This window comes from Phyllobates terribilis, unplaced genomic scaffold (genome assembly GCF_046119375.1).
Source record: "Phyllobates terribilis strain yellow unplaced genomic scaffold, ASM4611937v1 Scaffold_10__3_contigs__length_209671492, whole genome shotgun sequence".
Taxonomy (NCBI): domain Eukaryota; kingdom Metazoa; phylum Chordata; class Amphibia; order Anura; family Dendrobatidae; genus Phyllobates; species Phyllobates terribilis.
The window spans coordinates 202,356,159-202,374,515 of record NW_027362770.1 but is presented as its reverse complement, the minus strand read 5'-3'; the positions used below and the strand labels follow the sequence as shown (position 1 = coordinate 202,374,515).

General features: G+C 48.5%; 1 protein-coding gene across 3 annotated transcripts in view; it reads right to left on the bottom strand.

Moving 5' to 3' along the window:
* KCNJ8 (potassium inwardly rectifying channel subfamily J member 8) overlaps positions 1–18,357 on the bottom strand; it is a 118,619-nt gene that overhangs the window by 11,135 nt on the left and 89,127 nt on the right. For all 3 annotated transcript variants that reach the window (XM_073650545.1, XM_073650543.1, XM_073650542.1), the window contains exon 3: positions 2,306–2,729. In XM_073650545.1, the coding sequence (XP_073506646.1) occupies positions 2,306–2,652 (347 nt within the window). In that variant the 5' untranslated portion in view covers positions 2,653–2,729. The remainder of the gene's footprint in view (positions 1–2,305; positions 2,730–18,357) is intronic.

The following is an 18,357-nucleotide window of genomic DNA, read 5'->3' as shown; positions in this document are numbered from 1 at the left end:
GAAAATCATAAAGAGGGAAGAAACAAGCAACAATACAAGGGGGAGGAGACAAGGAAATAATACAAGAGGGAGGAGATGAAGCAATAATACGAGAAGGCGGAGACAAGGAAATTATACAAGAGGGAGGAGATGAGGAAATAATATAAGAGGGAGGAAATAAGGAAATAATACAAGAGGGAGGAGACAAGTTAATACTACAAGAGAAAATAATACAAGAGGGAGGAGACTAGCACATAATACAATAGGGAGGAGATGAGGAAATGTGATAAGAGGGAGGAGAGGAGGGAATAGACAAGATGGAGGAGACAAAGAAATAATACAAGAGGGAGGATATGAGAAAATCATAGAAGAGGGAGGAAACAGGGAAATAATACAAGAGGGAGGAGGAGATGAGGAAATAATGCAAGAGAGGTGACAAGGAAATCATACAAGAGGGAGCAGACGAGGAACAAATACAAGAGGGAGGAGACAAGGAAATACTACCAAAGGGAGGATACGAGGAAATAATACAAGAGAGAGGAGATGAGAAAATAAACAAGAGGGAGGAAGAGGCAAGGAAGTAATACAAGATGAAAGAGACAGGAAATAATACAAAAAGGAAAAGACGAGGATATAATACAAGACGGGAAGAGGAGGTGAAGAAATAATACAAGAGGGAGGAGACAAGGAAATACTACCAAAGGGAGGATACGAGGAAATAATACAAGAGAGAGGAGATGAGAAAATAAACAAGAGGGCGGAAGAGACAAGAAAATAATACAAGATGAAAGAGACAGGAAATAATACAAAAAGGAAGGCGACGATGAACTAATACAGGAAGGAAGAGATGAGGAAATAATACAAGAGGGAGGAAATTAAGAAATAATACAAGAGGGAGGAGAAAGGGAAATAATACAAAAAAGAAAAGGCGAGGATATAATACAAGAAGAGAAAAGGAGGTGAAGAAATAATACAAGAGGGAAAAGACAAATAATACAAGAGGCAGGAGATAAGGAAATAATACAAGAGGGAGGAGATAAGCAAACAATACAAGGGAGAGCTGATGATGAAATAATACAAGAGTGAGGAAATAAGCAGAAAATACAAGGCGTAGACAAGGAGATAATACAAGAGGGAGGAGATGAGGAAATAATACAAGAGGGAGGAGATGAGGAAATAATACAAGAGGGAGGAAATGAGGAAATAATACAAGAGGGAGGAAATGAGGAAATAATACAAGAGGGAGGATACAGGGAAAGAATACTAAAGGGAAGAGGAAAGGATATAATACAAGAGGGAGGAGACAATTAACTAAACAAGAGGGAGGAGACAAGGAAATACTACCAAAGTGAAGAGATGAGGAAATAATACAAGAGAGAGGAGACGAGAAAATAAACAAGAGGGAGGAAGAGAAGAGGAAATAATACAAGATGAAAGAGACAAGAAATAATACAAAAGGGAGGCGATGATGAACTAATACAGGAAAGAAGAGACGCCGAAATAATACAAGAGGGAGGAAATGAGGAAGTAATACAAGAGGGAAGAGACGAGGAAATAATATAAAAGGGAGGAGACAAGAAACTAATACAAGAGGAAAGAGATGAGGAAATAATACAAGAGGGAGGAGACGAGGAAATAATACAACAGAGAGAAGGCAAGGAAATAAAACAAGATGGAGGAAGAGGTGAGGAAATAATACAAGAAGGAAAATGAAGTGAGGAAATATCACAAGAGGGAGGAGAGAATAATACAACAGGGAGGAGAGGAGGAAATACAAAAGGGAGGAAACAAAATAATACAAAAGTGAAGATACGAGGAACTAATACAAGAGGGAGGAGATGAGGAAATAATACAAGAGGGAGGAGATGAGGAACTAATACATGAGGGAGGAGACAAGGAAATAATACAAGAGGGAGGAGGAGGCGAGGAAATAAAACAAGAGGCAGGAGACAAGAAAATAATTAAAGAGGGAGTACAATTTCCATGACACCGACTCCTTTACTGTAAGAGCAGTGAGACTATGGATTCTTTACGGTAAGAGCAGTGAGACTACAGATTCTTTACGGTAAGAGCAGTGAGACTATGGAGCTCTCTGCCACATGATGGTGTAATGGTTGATTCTACACAGTGGCCGGGACGCTTTCTGGATACATATAATATTACAGGTCATGGACGCTGATTCAGAGAACTTGTCTTTTCTTCCTCTGGATCAACATGTCAGGCTATAGGGTGAACTACCTTCAACACTATGACACTATGGATGTTGCTGTTGTTATGGGGGCACTGTGGATGTCCGCTCTGTCCGGGCCCTGTGACATTGCCTTACTTGACGTTGGCGACGCACGGCTCCCGGGGGGTCTCAGTGATATCCATGTCACCGTGAGCGAAGGCGACGAGCCACCAGATCATGGCGAACAGCAGCCAGCTGCACAGGAAGGACATGGTGAAGATGACCAGCGTGTGGCGCCACTTCAGGTCCACCAGGGTGGTGAAGACGTCCTGCAGGAAGCGGCCCTGCTCACGTATGTTTTTGTGCGCCACGTTGCACGCTCCATTCTTTGCTACAAATCGCGCTTTTCTCAGTCGGTCGCGGATTCTCGGTTTCCGGAGATTTTCAGCAGCAATTCTGGCCAGAACATATTCCTCAGGGATTATACTCTTCCGAGCCAACATCCTGCCGCTGTCATAGTCCGCAATAATCTGCAATATACAGGGTGAGGGCGAGGCCTGCTACCTCCAGGGGGTCCGCACTAAGGAGAAAACAGAAAAGAGTCCGGTGAAGACCAAAAACATCACTGACATCACTGAGAACGTCAGCGGTGACATCACTGAGAACGTCAGCGGTGACATCACTGAGAACGTCAGCGGTGACATCACTGAGAACGTCAGCGGTGACATCACTGAGAATGTCAGCGGTGACATCACTGAGAACGTCAGCGGTGACATCACTGAGAACGTCAGCGGTGACATCACTGAGAACGACAAAGGTGACATCACTGAGAACGTCAGCGGTGACATCACTGAGAACGTCAGCGGTGACATCACTGAGAACGTCAGCGGTGACATCACTGAGAACGTCAGCGGTGACATCACTGAGAACGACAGAGGTGACATCACTGAGAATGCCGCCTATCCATCACCAGAGATCAGCGGTGACATCACTGAGAATGCCGCCTATCCATCACCAGAGATCAGCGGTGACATCACTGAGAATGCCTCCTATCCATCATCAGAGATCAGCGGTGACATCACTGAGAATGCCTCCTATCCATCACCAGAGATCAGCGGTGACATCACTGAGAATGCCTCCTATCCATCACCAGAGATCAGCGGTGACATCACTGAGAATGCCGCCTATCCATCACTAGAGATCAGCGGTGACATCACTGAGAATGCCGCCTATCCATCACCAGAGATCAGCGGTGACATCACTGAGAATGCCTCCTATCCATCACCAGAGATCAGCGGTGACATCACTGAGAATGCCGCCTATCCATCACTAGAGATCAGCGGTGACATCACTGAGAATGCCTCCTATCCATCACCAGAGATCAGCGGTGACATCACTGAGAATGCCTCCTATCCATCACCAGAGATCAGAGGTGACATCACTGAGAATGCCGCCTATCCATCACCAGAGATCAGAGGTGACATCACTGAGAATGCCTCCTATCCATCACTAGAGATCAGCGGTGACATCACTGAGAATGCCGCCTATCCATCACTAGAGATCAGAGGTGACATCACTGAGAATGCCTCCTATCCATCACCAGAGATCAGCGGTGACATCACTGAGAATGTCACCTATCCATCACCAGAGATCAGCGGTGACATCACTGAGAATGCCTCCTATCCATCACTAGAGATCAGCAGTGACATCACTGAGAATGCAGCCTATCCATCACCATAGATCAGAGGTGACATCACTGAGAATGCCTCCTATCCATCACTAGAGATCAGAGGTGACATCACTGAGAATGCAGCCTATCCATCACCATAGATCAGCGGTGACATCACTGAGAATGCCGCCTATCCATCACCATAGATCAGAGGTGACATCACTGAGAATGCCTCCTATCCATCACTAGAGATCAGAGGTGACATCACTGAGAATGCAGCCTATCCATCACCATAGCTCAGCGGTGACATCACTGAGAATGCAGCCTATCCATCACTATAGATCAGAGGTGACATCACTGAGAATGCCTCCTATCCATCACTAGAGATCAGAGGTGACATCACTGAGAATGCCGCCTATCCATCAGTAGAGATCAGCGGTGACATCACTGAGAATGCCGCCTATCCATCACTAGAGATCAGCGGTGACATCACTGAGAATGCCTCCTATCCATCACCAGAGATCAGCGGTGACATCACTGAGAATGCCTCCTATCCATCCCCAGAGATCAGAGGTGACATCACTGAGAATGCCTCCTATCCATCCCCAGAGATCAGCGGTGACATCACTGAGAATGCCGCCTATCCATCACTAGAGATCAGCGGTGACATCACTGAGAATGCCTCCTATCCATCACCAGAGATCAGAGGTGACATCACTGAGAATGCCTCCTATCCATCACTAGAGATCAGAGGTGACATCACTGAGAATGCCGCCTATCCATCACCAGAGATCAGAGGTGACATCACTGAGAATGCCTCCTATCCATCACCAGAGATCAGCGGTGACATCACTGAGAATGCCGCCTATCCATCACTAGAGATCAGAGGTGACATCACTGAGAATGCCTCCTATCCATCACTAGAGATCAGCGGTGACATCACTGAGAATGCCGCCTATCCATCACTAGAGATCAGAGGTGACATCACTGAGAATGCCTCCTATCCATCACTAGAGATCAGAGGTGACATCACTGAGAATGCCTCCTATCCATCACTAGAGATCAGAGGTGACATCACTGAGAATGCCGCCTATCCATCACTATAGATCAGAGGTGACATCACTGAGAATGCCTCCTATCCATCACCAGAGATCAGCGGTGACATCACTGAGAATGCCGCCTATCCATCACCATAGATCAGAGGTGACATCACTGAGAATGCCACCTATCCATCACTAGAGATCAGCGGTGACATCACTGAGAATGCCGCCTATCCATCACCATAGATCAGCGGTGACATCACTGAGAATGCCACCTATCCATCACTAGAGATCAGCAGTGACATCACTGAGAATGCCGCCTATCCATCACTATAGATCAGAGGTGACATCACTGAGAATGCCTCCTATCCATCACCATAGATCAGAGGTGACATCACTGAGAATGCCTCCTATCCATCACTAGAGATCAGAGGTGACATCACTGAGAATGCCTCCTATCCATCACCAGAGATCAGAGGTGACATCACTGAGAATGCCGCCTATCCATCACTAGAGATCAGCGGTGACATCACTGAGAATGCCGCCTATCCATCACTAGAGATCAGAGGTGACATCACTGAGAATGCCTCCTATCCATCACCATAGATCAGCGGTGACATCACTGAGAATGCCTCCTATCCATCACTAGAGATCAGAGGTGACATCACTGAGAATGCCTCCTATCCATCACCAGAGATCAGCGGTGACATCACTGAGAATGCCTCCTATCCATCACTAGAGATCAGCGGTGACATCACTGAGAATGCCACCTATCCATCACTAGAGATCAGCGGTGACATCACTGAGAATGCCGCCTATCCATCACCATAGATCAGAGGTGACATCACTGAGAATGCCTCCTATCCATCACTAGAGATCAGCGGTGACATCACTGAGAATGCCGCCTATCCATCACTAGAGATCAGCGGTGACATCACTGAGAATGCCACCTATCCATCACTAGAGATCAGCGGTGACATCACTGAGAATGCCTCCTATCCATCACTAGAGATCAGCGGTGACATCACTGAGAATGCCGCCTATCCATCACCAGAGATCAGCGGTGACATCACTGAGAATGCCACCTATCCATCACCAGAGATCAGCGGTGACATCACTGAGAATGCCTCCTATCCATCACCAGAGATCAGCGGTGACATCACTGAGAATGCCACCTATCCATCACTAGAGATCAGCGGTGACATCACTGAGAATGCCTCCTATCCATCACCAGAGATCAGCGGTGACATCACTGAGAATGCCACCTATCCATCACCAGAGATCAGCGGTGACATCACTGAGAATGCCACCTATCCATCACTAGAGATCAGCGGTGACATCACTGAGAATGCCACCTATCCATCACTAGAGATCAGAGGTGACATCACTGAGAATGCCACCTATCCATCACCAGAGATCAGCGGTGACATCACTGAGAATGCCTCCTATCCATCACCAGAGATCAGCGGTGACATCACTGAGAATGCCACCTATCCATCACTAGAGATCAGCGGTGACATCACTGAGAATGCCGCCTATCCATCACTAGAGATCAGAGGTGACATCACTGAGAATGCCTCCTATCCATCACCAGAGATCAGCGGTGACATCACTGAGAATGCCACCTATCCATCACTAGAGATCAGCGGTGACATCACTGAGAATGCCACCTATCCATCACTAGAGATCAGAGGTGACATCACTGAGAATGCCACCTATCCATCACCAGAGATCAGCGGTGACATCACTGAGAATGCCTCCTATCCATCACCAGAGATCAGCGGTGACATCACTGAGAATGCCACCTATCCATCACTAGAGATCAGAGGTGACATCACTGAGAATGCCGCCTATCCATCACTAGAGATCAGCGGTGACATCACTGAGAATGCCTCCTATCCATCACCAGAGATCAGCGGTGACATCACTGAGAATGCCTCCTATCCATCACCAGAGATCAGAGGTGACATCACTGAGAATGCCTCCTATCCATCACCAGAGATCAGAGGTGACATCACTGAGAATGCCGCCTATCCATCACCAGAGATCAGCGGTGACATCACTGAGAATGCCGCCTATCCATCACCAGAGATCAGCGGTGACATCACTGAGAATGCCTCCTATCCATCACCAGAGATCAGAGGTGACATCACTGAGAATGCCGCCTATCCATCACCAGAGATCAGCGGTGACATCACTGAGAATGCAGCCTATCCATCACTAGAGATCAGCGGTGACATCACTGAGAATGCCTCCTATCCATCACTAGAGATCAGCGGTGACATCACTGAGAATGCCTCCTATCCATCACTAGAGATCAGAGGTGACATCACTGAGAATGCCGCCTATCCATCACTAGAGATCAGAGGTGACATCACTGAGAATGTCTCCTATCCATCACCAGAGATCAGAGGTGACATCACTGAGAATGCCACCTATCCATCACTAGAGATCAGCGGTGACATCACTGAGAATGCCGCCTATCCATCACTAGAGATCAGAGGTGACATCACTGAGAATGTCTCCTATCCATCACCAGAGATCAGAGGTGACATCACTGAGAATGCCTCCTATCCATCACTAGAGATCAGCGGTGACATCACTGAGAATGCCGCCTATCCATCACCAGAGATCAGCGGTGACATCACTGAGAATGCCGCCTATCCATCACCAGAGATCAGAGGTGACATCACTGAGAATGCCGCCTATCCATCACCAGAGATCAGCGGTGACATCACTGAGAATGCCGCCTATCCATCACCAGAGATCAGCGGTGACATCACTGAGAATGCCGCCTATCCATCACCAGAGATCAGCGGTGACATCACTGAGAATGCCGCCTATCCATCACCAGAGATCAGCGGTGACATCACTGAGAATGCCTCCTATCCATCACTAGAGATCAGCGGTGACATCACTGAGAATGCCGCCTATCCATCACCAGAGATCAGCGGTGACATCACTGAGAATGCCGCCTATCCATCACCAGAGATCAGCGGTGACATCACTGAAAATGCCTCCTATCCATCACTAGAGATCAGCGGTGACATCACTGAGAATGCCACCTATCCATCACTAGAGATCAGAGGTGACATCACTGAGAATGCCGCCTATCCATCACTAGAGATCAGAGGTGACATCACTGAGAATGCCGCCTATCCATCACTAGAGATCAGCGGTGACATCACTGAGAATGCCTCCTATCCATCACTAGAGATCAGCGGTGACATCACTGAGAATGCCACCTATCCATCACTAGAGATCAGAGGTGACATCACTGAGAATGCCTCCTATCCATCACTAGAGATCAGCGGTGACATCACTGAGAATGCCTCCTATCCATCACTAGAGATCAGAGGTGACATCACTGAGAATGCCTCCTATCCATCACCAGAGATCAGCGGTGACATCACTGAGAATGCCGCCTATCCATCACTAGAGATCAGAGGTGACATCACTGAGAATGCCTCCTATCCATCACCAGAGATCAGCGGTGACATCACTGAGAATGCCTCCTATCCATCACTAGAGATCAGAGGTGACATCACTGAGAATGCCTCCTATCCATCACCAGAGATCAGCGGTGACATCACTGAGAATGCCTCCTATCCATCACTAGAGATCAGAGGTGACATCACTGAGAATGCCGCCTATCCATCACTAGAGATCAGAGGTGACATCACTGAGAATGCCTCCTATCCATCACCAGAGATCAGAGGTGACATCACTGAGAATGCCTCCTATCCATCACTAGAGATCAGCGGTGACATCACTGAGAATGCCTCCTATCCATCACTAGAGATCAGAGGTGACATCACTGAGAATGCCTCCTATCCATCACCAGAGATCAGCGGTGACATCACTGAGAATGCCGCCTATCCATCACTAGAGATCAGAGGTGACATCACTGAGAATGCCTCCTATCCATCACCAGAGATCAGCGGTGACATCACTGAGAATGCCTCCTATCCATCACTAGAGATCAGAGGTGACATCACTGAGAATGCCTCCTATCCATCACCAGAGATCAGCGGTGACATCACTGAGAATGCCTCCTATCCATCACTAGAGATCAGAGGTGACATCACTGAGAATGCCGCCTATCCATCACTAGAGATCAGAGGTGACATCACTGAGAATGCCTCCTATCCATCACCAGAGATCAGAGGTGACATCACTGAGAATGCCGCCTATCCATCACTAGAGATCAGAGGTGACATCACTGAGAATGCCGCCTATCCATCACTAGAGATCAGCGGTGACATCACTGAGAATGCCTCCTATCCATCACTACAGATCAGCGGTGACATCACTGAGAATGCCTCCTATCCATCACTAGAGATCAGCGGTGACATCACTGAGAATGCCGCCTATCCATCACTAGAGATCAGCGGTGACATCACTGAGAATGCCGCCTATCCATCACTAGAGATCAGCGGTGACATCACTGAGAATGCCTCCTATCCATCACTACAGATCAGCGGTGACATCACTGAGAATGCCTCCTATCCATCACTACAGATCAGCGGTGACATCACTGAGAATGCCGCCTATCCATCACTAGAGATCAGCGGTGACATCACTGAGAATGCCACCTATCCATCACCAGAGATCAGAGGTGACATCACTGAGAATGCCGCCTATCCATCACTAGAGATCAGAGGTGACATCACTGAGAATGCCGCCTATCCATCACTAGAGATCAGCGGTGACATCACTGAGAATGCCGCCTATCCATCACTAGAGATCAGCGGTGACATCACTGAGAATGCCTCCTATCCATCACTACAGATCAGCGGTGACATCACTGAGAATGCCGCCTATCCATCACTAGAGATCAGAGGTGACATCACTGAGAATGCCGCCTATCCATCACCAGAGATCAGCGGTGACATCACTGAGAATGCCACCTATCCATCACCAGAGATCAGAGGTGACATCACTGAGAATGCCGCCTATCCATCACTAGAGATCAGCGGTGACATCACTGAGAATGCCGCCTATCCATCACCAGAGATCAGCGGTGACATCACTGAGAATGCCGCCTATCCATCACTACAGATCAGCGGTGACATCACTGAGAATGCCTCCTATCCATCACCAGAGATCAGCGGTGACATCACTGAGAATGCCACCTATCCATCACCAGAGATCAGAGGTGACATCACTGAGAATGCCTCCTATCCATCACTAGAGATCAGCGGTGACATCACTGAGAATGCCACCTATCCATCACTAGAGATCAGCGGTGACATCACTGAGAATGCCTCCTATCCATCACCAGAGATCAGCGGTGACATCACTGAGAATGCCACCTATCCATCACCAGAGATCAGCGGTGACATCACTGAGAATGCCTCCTATCCATCACCAGAGATCAGCGGTGACATCACTGAGAATGCCGCCTATCCATCACCAGAGATCAGAGGTGACATCACTGAGAATGCCGCCTATCCATCACTACAGATCAGCGGTGACATCACTGAGAATGCCGCCTATCCATCACTACAGATCAGCGGTGACATCACTGAGAATGCCTCCTATCCATCACTACAGATCAGAGGTGACATCACTGAGAATGCCGCCTATCCATCACTACAGATCAGCGGTGACATCACTGAGAATGCCACCTATCCATCACTAGAGATCAGCAGTGACATCACTGAGAATGCCGCCTATCCATCACTAGAGATCAGAGGTGACATCACTGAGAATGCCTCCTATCCATCACTAGAGATCAGCAGTGATATCACTGAGAATGCCTCCTATCCATCACTAGAGATCAGCGGTGACATCACAGAGAATGCCACCTATCCATCACTAGAGATCAGCGGTGACATCACTGAGAATGCCGCCTATCCATCACTAGAGATCAGCGGTGACATCACTGAGAATGCCGCCTATCCATCACTAGAGATCAGCGGTGACATCACTGAGAATGCCGCCTATCCATCACCAGAGATCAGCGGTGACATCACTGAGAATGCCTCCTATCCATCACCAGAGATCTGCGGTGACATCACTGAGAATGCCTCCTATCCATCACTAGAGATCAGCGGTGACATCACTGAGAATGCCTCCTATCCATCACTAGAGATCAGCGGTGACATCACTGAGAATGCCGCCTATCCATCACTAGAGATCAGAGGTGACATCACTGAGAATGCCTCCTATCCATCACCAGAGATCAGCAGTGACATCACTGAGAATGCCGCCTATCCATCACCAGAGATCAGCGGTGACATCACTGAGAATGCCGCCTATCCATCACTAGAGATCAGCAGTGATATCACTGAGAATGCCGCCTATCCATCACTAGAGATCAGCGGTGACATCACTGAGAATGCCGCCTATCCATCACTAGAGATCAGCGGTGACATCACTGAGAATGCCTCCTATCCATCACTAGAGATCAGCAGTGACATCACTGAGAATGCCGCCTATCCATCACTAGAGATCAGCGGTGACATCACTGAGAATGCCGCCTATCCATCACTAGAGATCAGCGGTGACATCACTGAGAATGCCTCCTATCCATCACCAGAGATCTGCGGTGACATCACTGAGAATGCCTCCTATCCATCACCAGAGATCAGAGGTGACATCACTGAGAATGCCGCCTATCCATCACCAGAGATCAGCGGTGACATCACTGAGAATGCCTCCTATCCATCACTAGAGATCAGCGGTGACATCACAGAGAATGCCGCCTATCCATCACTAGAGATCAGCGGTGACATCACTGAGAATGCCGCCTATCCATCACTAGAGATCAGCGGTGACATCACTGAGAATGCCGCCTATCCATCACTAGAGATCAGCGGTGACATCACTGAGAATGCCGCCTATCCATCACCAGAGATCAGCGGTGACATCACTGAGAATGCCTCCTATCCATCACCAGAGATCTGCGGTGACATCACTGAGAATGCCTCCTATCCATCACTAGAGATCAGCGGTGACATCACTGAGAATGCCTCCTATCCATCACCAGAGATCAGCAGTGACATCACTGAGAATGCCGCCTATCCATCACCAGAGATCAGCGGTGACATCACTGAGAATGCCGCCTATCCATCACTAGAGATCAGCAGTGATATCACTGAGAATGCCGCCTATCCATCACTAGAGATCAGCGGTGACATCACTGAGAATGCCGCCTATCCATCACTAGAGATCAGCGGTGACATCACTGAGAATGCCTCCTATCCATCACTAGAGATCAGCAGTGACATCACTGAGAATGCCGCCTATCCATCACTAGAGATCAGCGGTGACATCACTGAGAATGCCGCCTATCCATCACTAGAGATCAGCGGTGACATCACTGAGAATGCCTCCTATCCATCACCAGAGATCTGCGGTGACATCACTGAGAATGCCTCCTATCCATCACCAGAGATCAGAGGTGACATCACTGAGAATGCCGCCTATCCATCACCAGAGATCAGCGGTGACATCACTGAGAATGCCTCCTATCCATCACCAGAGATCAGCGGTGACATCACTGAGAATGCCGCCTATCCATCACCAGAGATCAGCGGTGACATCACTGAGAATGCCGCCTATCCATCACCAGAGATCAGCGGTGACATCACTGAGAATGCCGCCTATCCATCACCAGAGATCAGCGGTGACATCACTGAGAATGCCGCCCATCCATCACCAGAGATCAGCAGTGATATCACTGAGAATGCCGCCTATCCATCACCAGAGATCAGCAGTGACATCACTGAGAATGCCGCCTATCCATCACTAGAGATCAGCAGTGACATCACTGAGAATGCCTCCTATCCATCACTAGAGATCAGCAGTGACATCACTGAGAATGCCTCCTATCCATCACCAGAGATCAGCAGTGACATCACTGAGAATGCCGCCTATCCATCACCAGAGATCAGCAGTGACATCACTGAGAATGCCGCCTATCCATCACCAGAGATCAGCGGTGACATCACTGAGAATGCCTCCTATCCATCACTAGAGATCAGCGGTGACATCACTGAGAATGCCTCCTATCCATCACCAGAGATCAGCGGTGACATCACTGAGAATGCCTCCTATCCATCACCAGAGATCAGCAGTGACATCACTGAGAATGCCTCCTATCCATCACTAGAGATCAGCAGTGACATCACTGAGAATGCCTCCTATCCATCACCAGAGATCAGCAGTGACATCACTGAGAATGCCTCCTATCCATCACCAGAGATCAGCGGTGACATCACTGAGAATGCCGCCTATCCATCACCAGAGATCAGCAGTGACATCACTGAGAATGCCTCCTATCCATCACTAGAGATCAGCAGTGACATCACTGAGAATGCCTCCTATCCATCACCAGAGATCAGCGGTGACATCACTGAGAATGCCTCCTATCCATCACCAGAGATCAGAGGTGACATCACTGAGAATGCCGCCTATCCATCACCAGAGATCAGAGGTGACATCACTGAGAATGCCGCCTATCCATCACTAGAGATCAGCGGTGACATCACTGAGAATGCCTCCTATCCATCACCAGAGATCAGAGGTGACATCACTGAGAATGCCGCCTATCCATCACTAGAGATCAGCAGTGACATCACTGAGAATGCCTCCTATCCATCACTAGAGATCAGCGGTGACATCACTGAGAATGCCTCCTATCCATCACTAGAGATCAGCAGTGACATCACTGAGAATGCCGCCTATCCATCACTAGAGATCAGCGGTGACATCACTGAGAATGCCTCCTATCCATCACTAGAGATCAGCGGTGACATCACTGAGAATGCCGCCTATCCATCACTAGAGATCAGAGGTGACATCACTGAGAATGCCTCCTATCCATCACTAGAGATCAGCAGTGACATCACTGAGAATGCCTCCTATCCATCACTAGAGATCAGCAGTGACATCACTGAGAATGCCTCCTATCCATCACTAGAGATCAGCGGTGACATCACTGAGAATGCCTCCTATCCATCACTAGAGATCAGCGGTGACATCACTGAGAATGCCTCCTATCCATCACTAGAGATCAGCAGTGACATCACTGAGAATGCCTCCTATCCATCACTAGAGATCAGCGGTGACATCACTGAGAATGCCTCCTATCCATCACTAGAGATCAGCAGTGACATCACTGAGAATGCCTCCTATCCATCACTAGAGATCAGCAGTGACATCACTGAGAATGCCGCCTATCCATCACTAGAGATCAGAGGTGACATCACTGAGAATGCCGCCTATCCATCACCAGAGATCAGCGGTGACATCACTGAGAATGCCTCCTATCCATCACCAGAGATCAGCGGTGACATCACTGAGAATGCCGCCTATCCATCACCAGAGATCAGCGGTGACATCACTGAGAATGCCGCCTATCCATCACCAGAGATCAGCGGTGACATCACTGAGAATGCCGCCTATCCATCACCAGAGATCAGCGGTGACATCACTGAGAATGCCGCCCATCCATCACCAGAGATCAGCAGTGACATCACTGAGAATGCCTCCTATCCATCACTAGAGATCAGCAGTGACATCACTGAGAATGCCTCCTATCCATCACCAGAGATCAGCAGTGACATCACTGAGAATGCCTCCTATCCATCACCAGAGATCAGCGGTGACATCACTGAGAATGCCTCCTATCCATCACCAGAGATCAGCAGTGACATCACTGAGAATGCCTCCTATCCATCACTAGAGATCAGCAGTGACATCACTGAGAATGCCTCCTATCCATCACCAGAGATCAGCGGTGACATCACTGAGAATGCCGCCTATCCATCACCAGAGATCAGCAGTGACATCACTGAGAATGCCTCCTATCCATCACTAGAGATCAGCAGTGACATCACTGAGAATGCCTCCTATCCATCACCAGAGATCAGCGGTGACATCACTGAGAATGCCGCCTATCCATCACCAGAGATCAGAGGTGACATCACTGAGAATGCCGCCTATCCATCACTAGAGATCAGCGGTGACATCACTGAGAATGCCTCCTATCCATCACTAGAGATCAGCGGTGACATCACTGAGAATGCCGCCTATCCATCACTAGAGATCAGCGGTGACATCACTGAGAATGCCTCCTATCCATCACTAGAGATCAGCAGTGACATCACTGAGAATGCCTCCTATCCATCACTAGAGATCAGCGGTGACATCACTGAGAATGCCTCCTATCCATCACTAGAGATCAGCAGTGACATCACTGAGAATGCCTCCTATCCATCACTAGAGATCAGCGGTGACATCACTGAGAATGCCTCCTATCCATCACTAGAGATCAGCGGTGACATCACTGAGAATGCCGCCTATCCATCACTAGAGATCAGAGGTGACATCACTGAGAATGCCTCCTATCCATCACTAGAGATCAGCAGTGACATTACTGAGAATGCCTCCTATCCATCACTAGAGATCAGCAGTGACATCACTGAGAATGCCTCCTATCCATCACTAGAGATCAGCGGTGACATCACTGAGAATGCCTCCTATCCATCACTAGAGATCAGCAGTGACATCACTGAGAATGCCTCCTATCCATCACTAGAGATCAGAGGTGACATCACTGAGAATGCCTCCTATCCATCACTAGAGATCAGCAGTGACATTACTGAGAATGCCTCCTATCCATCACTAGAGATCAGCAGTGACATCACTGAGAATGCCTCCTATCCATCACTAGAGATCAGCGGTGACATCACTGAGAATGCCTCCTATCCATCACTAGAGATCAGCGGTGACATCACTGAGAATGCCTCCTATCCATCACTAGAGATCAGCGGTGACATCACTGAGAATGCCGCCTATCCATCACCAGAGATCAGAGGTGACATCACTGAGAATGCCTCCTATCCATCACTAGAGATCAGCAGTGACATTACTGAGAATGCCTCCTATCCATCACTAGAGATCAGCAGTGACATCACTGAGAATGCCTCCTATCCATCACTAGAGATCAGCGGTGACATCACTGAGAATGCCTCCTATCCATCACTAGAGATCAGCAGTGACATCACTGAGAATGCCTCCTATCCATCACTAGAGATCAGCGGTGACATCACTGAGAATGCCGCCTATCCATCACCAGAGATCAGAGGTGACATCACTGAGAATGCCTCCTATCCATCACTAGAGATCAGCAGTGACATCACTGAGAATGCCTCCTATCCATCACTAGAGATCAGCAGTGACATCACTGAGAATGCCGCCTATCCATCACTAGAGATCAGCGGTGACATCACTGAGAATGCCTCCTATCCATCACTAGAGATCAGCGGTGACATCACTGAGAATGCCTCCTATCCATCACTAGAGATCAGCGGTGACATCACTGAGAATGCCTCCTATCCATCACTAGAGATCAGCGGTGACATCACTGAGAATGCCTCCTATCCATCACTAGAGATCAGCAGTGACATCACTGAGAATGCCTCCTATCCATCACTACAGATCAGCAGTGACATCACTGAGAATGCCGCCTATCCATCACTAGAGATCAGCGGTGACATCACTGAGAATGCCTCCTATCCATCACTAGAGATCAGCGGTGACATCACTGAGAATGCCTCCTATCCATCACTAGAGATCAGCGGTGACATCACTGAGAATGCCTCCTATCCATCACTAGAGATCAGCGGTGACATCACTGAGAATGCCTCCTATCCATCACTAGAGATCAGCGGTGACATCACTGAGAATGCCTCCTATCCATCACCAGAGATCAGCGGTGACATCACTGAGAATGCCTCCTATCCATCACCAGAGATCAGCGGTGACATCACTGAGAATGCCTCCTATCCATCACTAGAGATCAGCGGTGACATCACTGAGAATGCCTCCTATCCATCACTAGAGATCAGAGGTGACATCACTGAGAATGCCACCTATCCATCACTAGAGATCAGCGGTGACATCACTGAGAATGCCTCCTATCCATCACCAGAGATCAGCGGTGACATCACTGAGAATGCCTCCTATCCATCACCAGAGATCAGCGGTGACATCACTGAGAATGCCTCCTATCCATCACTAGAGATCAGCGGTGACATCACTGAGAATGCCTCCTATCCATCACTAGAGATCAGCGGTGACATCACTGAGAATGCCACCTATCCATCACTAGAGATCAGCGGTGACATCACTGAGAATGCCTCCTATCCATCACTAGAGATCAGCGGTGACATCACTGAGAATGCTGCCTATCCATCACCAGAGATCAGCGGTGACATCACTGAGAATGCCTCCTATCCATCACTAGAGATCAGCGGTGACATCACTGAGAATGCCACCTATCCATCACTAGAGATCAGCGGTGACATCACTGAGAATGCCTCCTATCCATCACCAGAGATCAGCGGTGACATCACTGAGAATGCCTCCTATCCATCACTAGAGATCAGCGGTGACATCACTGAGAATGCCGCCTATCCATCACCAGAGATCAGCGGTGACATCACTGAGAATGCCTCCTATCCATAACTAGAGATCAGCGGTGACATCACTGAGAATGCCTCCTATCCATCACCAGAGATCAGCGGTGACATCACTGAGAATGCCTCCTATCCATCACTAGAGATCAGCGGTGACATCACTGAGAATGCCACCTATCCATCACCAGAGATCAGCGGTGACATCACTGAGAATGCCACCTATCCATCACTAGAGATCAGCGGTGACATCACTGAGAATGCCGCCTATCCATCACCAGAGATCAGCAGTGACATCACTGAGAATGCCTCCTATCCATCACCAGAGATCAGCAGTGACATCACTGAGAATGCCTCCTATCCATCACTAGAGATCAGCAGTGACATCACTGAGAATGCCTCCTATCCATCACCAGAGATCAGCGGTGACATCACTGAGAATGCCTCCTATCCATCACTAGAGATCAGCAGTGACATCACTGAGAATGCCACCTATCCATCACTAGAGATCAGCGGTGACATCACTGAGAATGCCTCCTATCCATCACCAGAGATCAGCGGTGACATCACTGAGAATGCCTCCTATCCATCACTAGAGATCAGCGGTGACATCACTGAGAATGCCTCCTATCCATCACCAGAGATCAGCGGTGACATCACTGAGAATGCCTCCTATCCATCACTACAGATCAGCGGTGACATCACTGAGAATGCCTCCTATCCATCACTAGAGATCAGCGGTGACATCACTGAGAATGCCTCCTATCCATCACCAGAGATCAGAGGTGACATCACTGAGAATGCCGCCTATCCATCACTAGAGATCAGCGGTGACATCACTGAGAATGCCTCCTATCCATCACTAGAGATCAGCAGTGACATCACTGAGAATGCCGCCTATCCATCACTAGAGATCAGCGGTGACATCACTGAGAATGCCGCCTATCCATCACCAGAGATCAGCAGTGACATCACTGAGAATGCCACCTATCCATCACTAGAGATCAGAGGTGACATCACTGAGAATGCCTCCTATCCATCACTAGAGATCAGCGGTGACATCACTGAGAA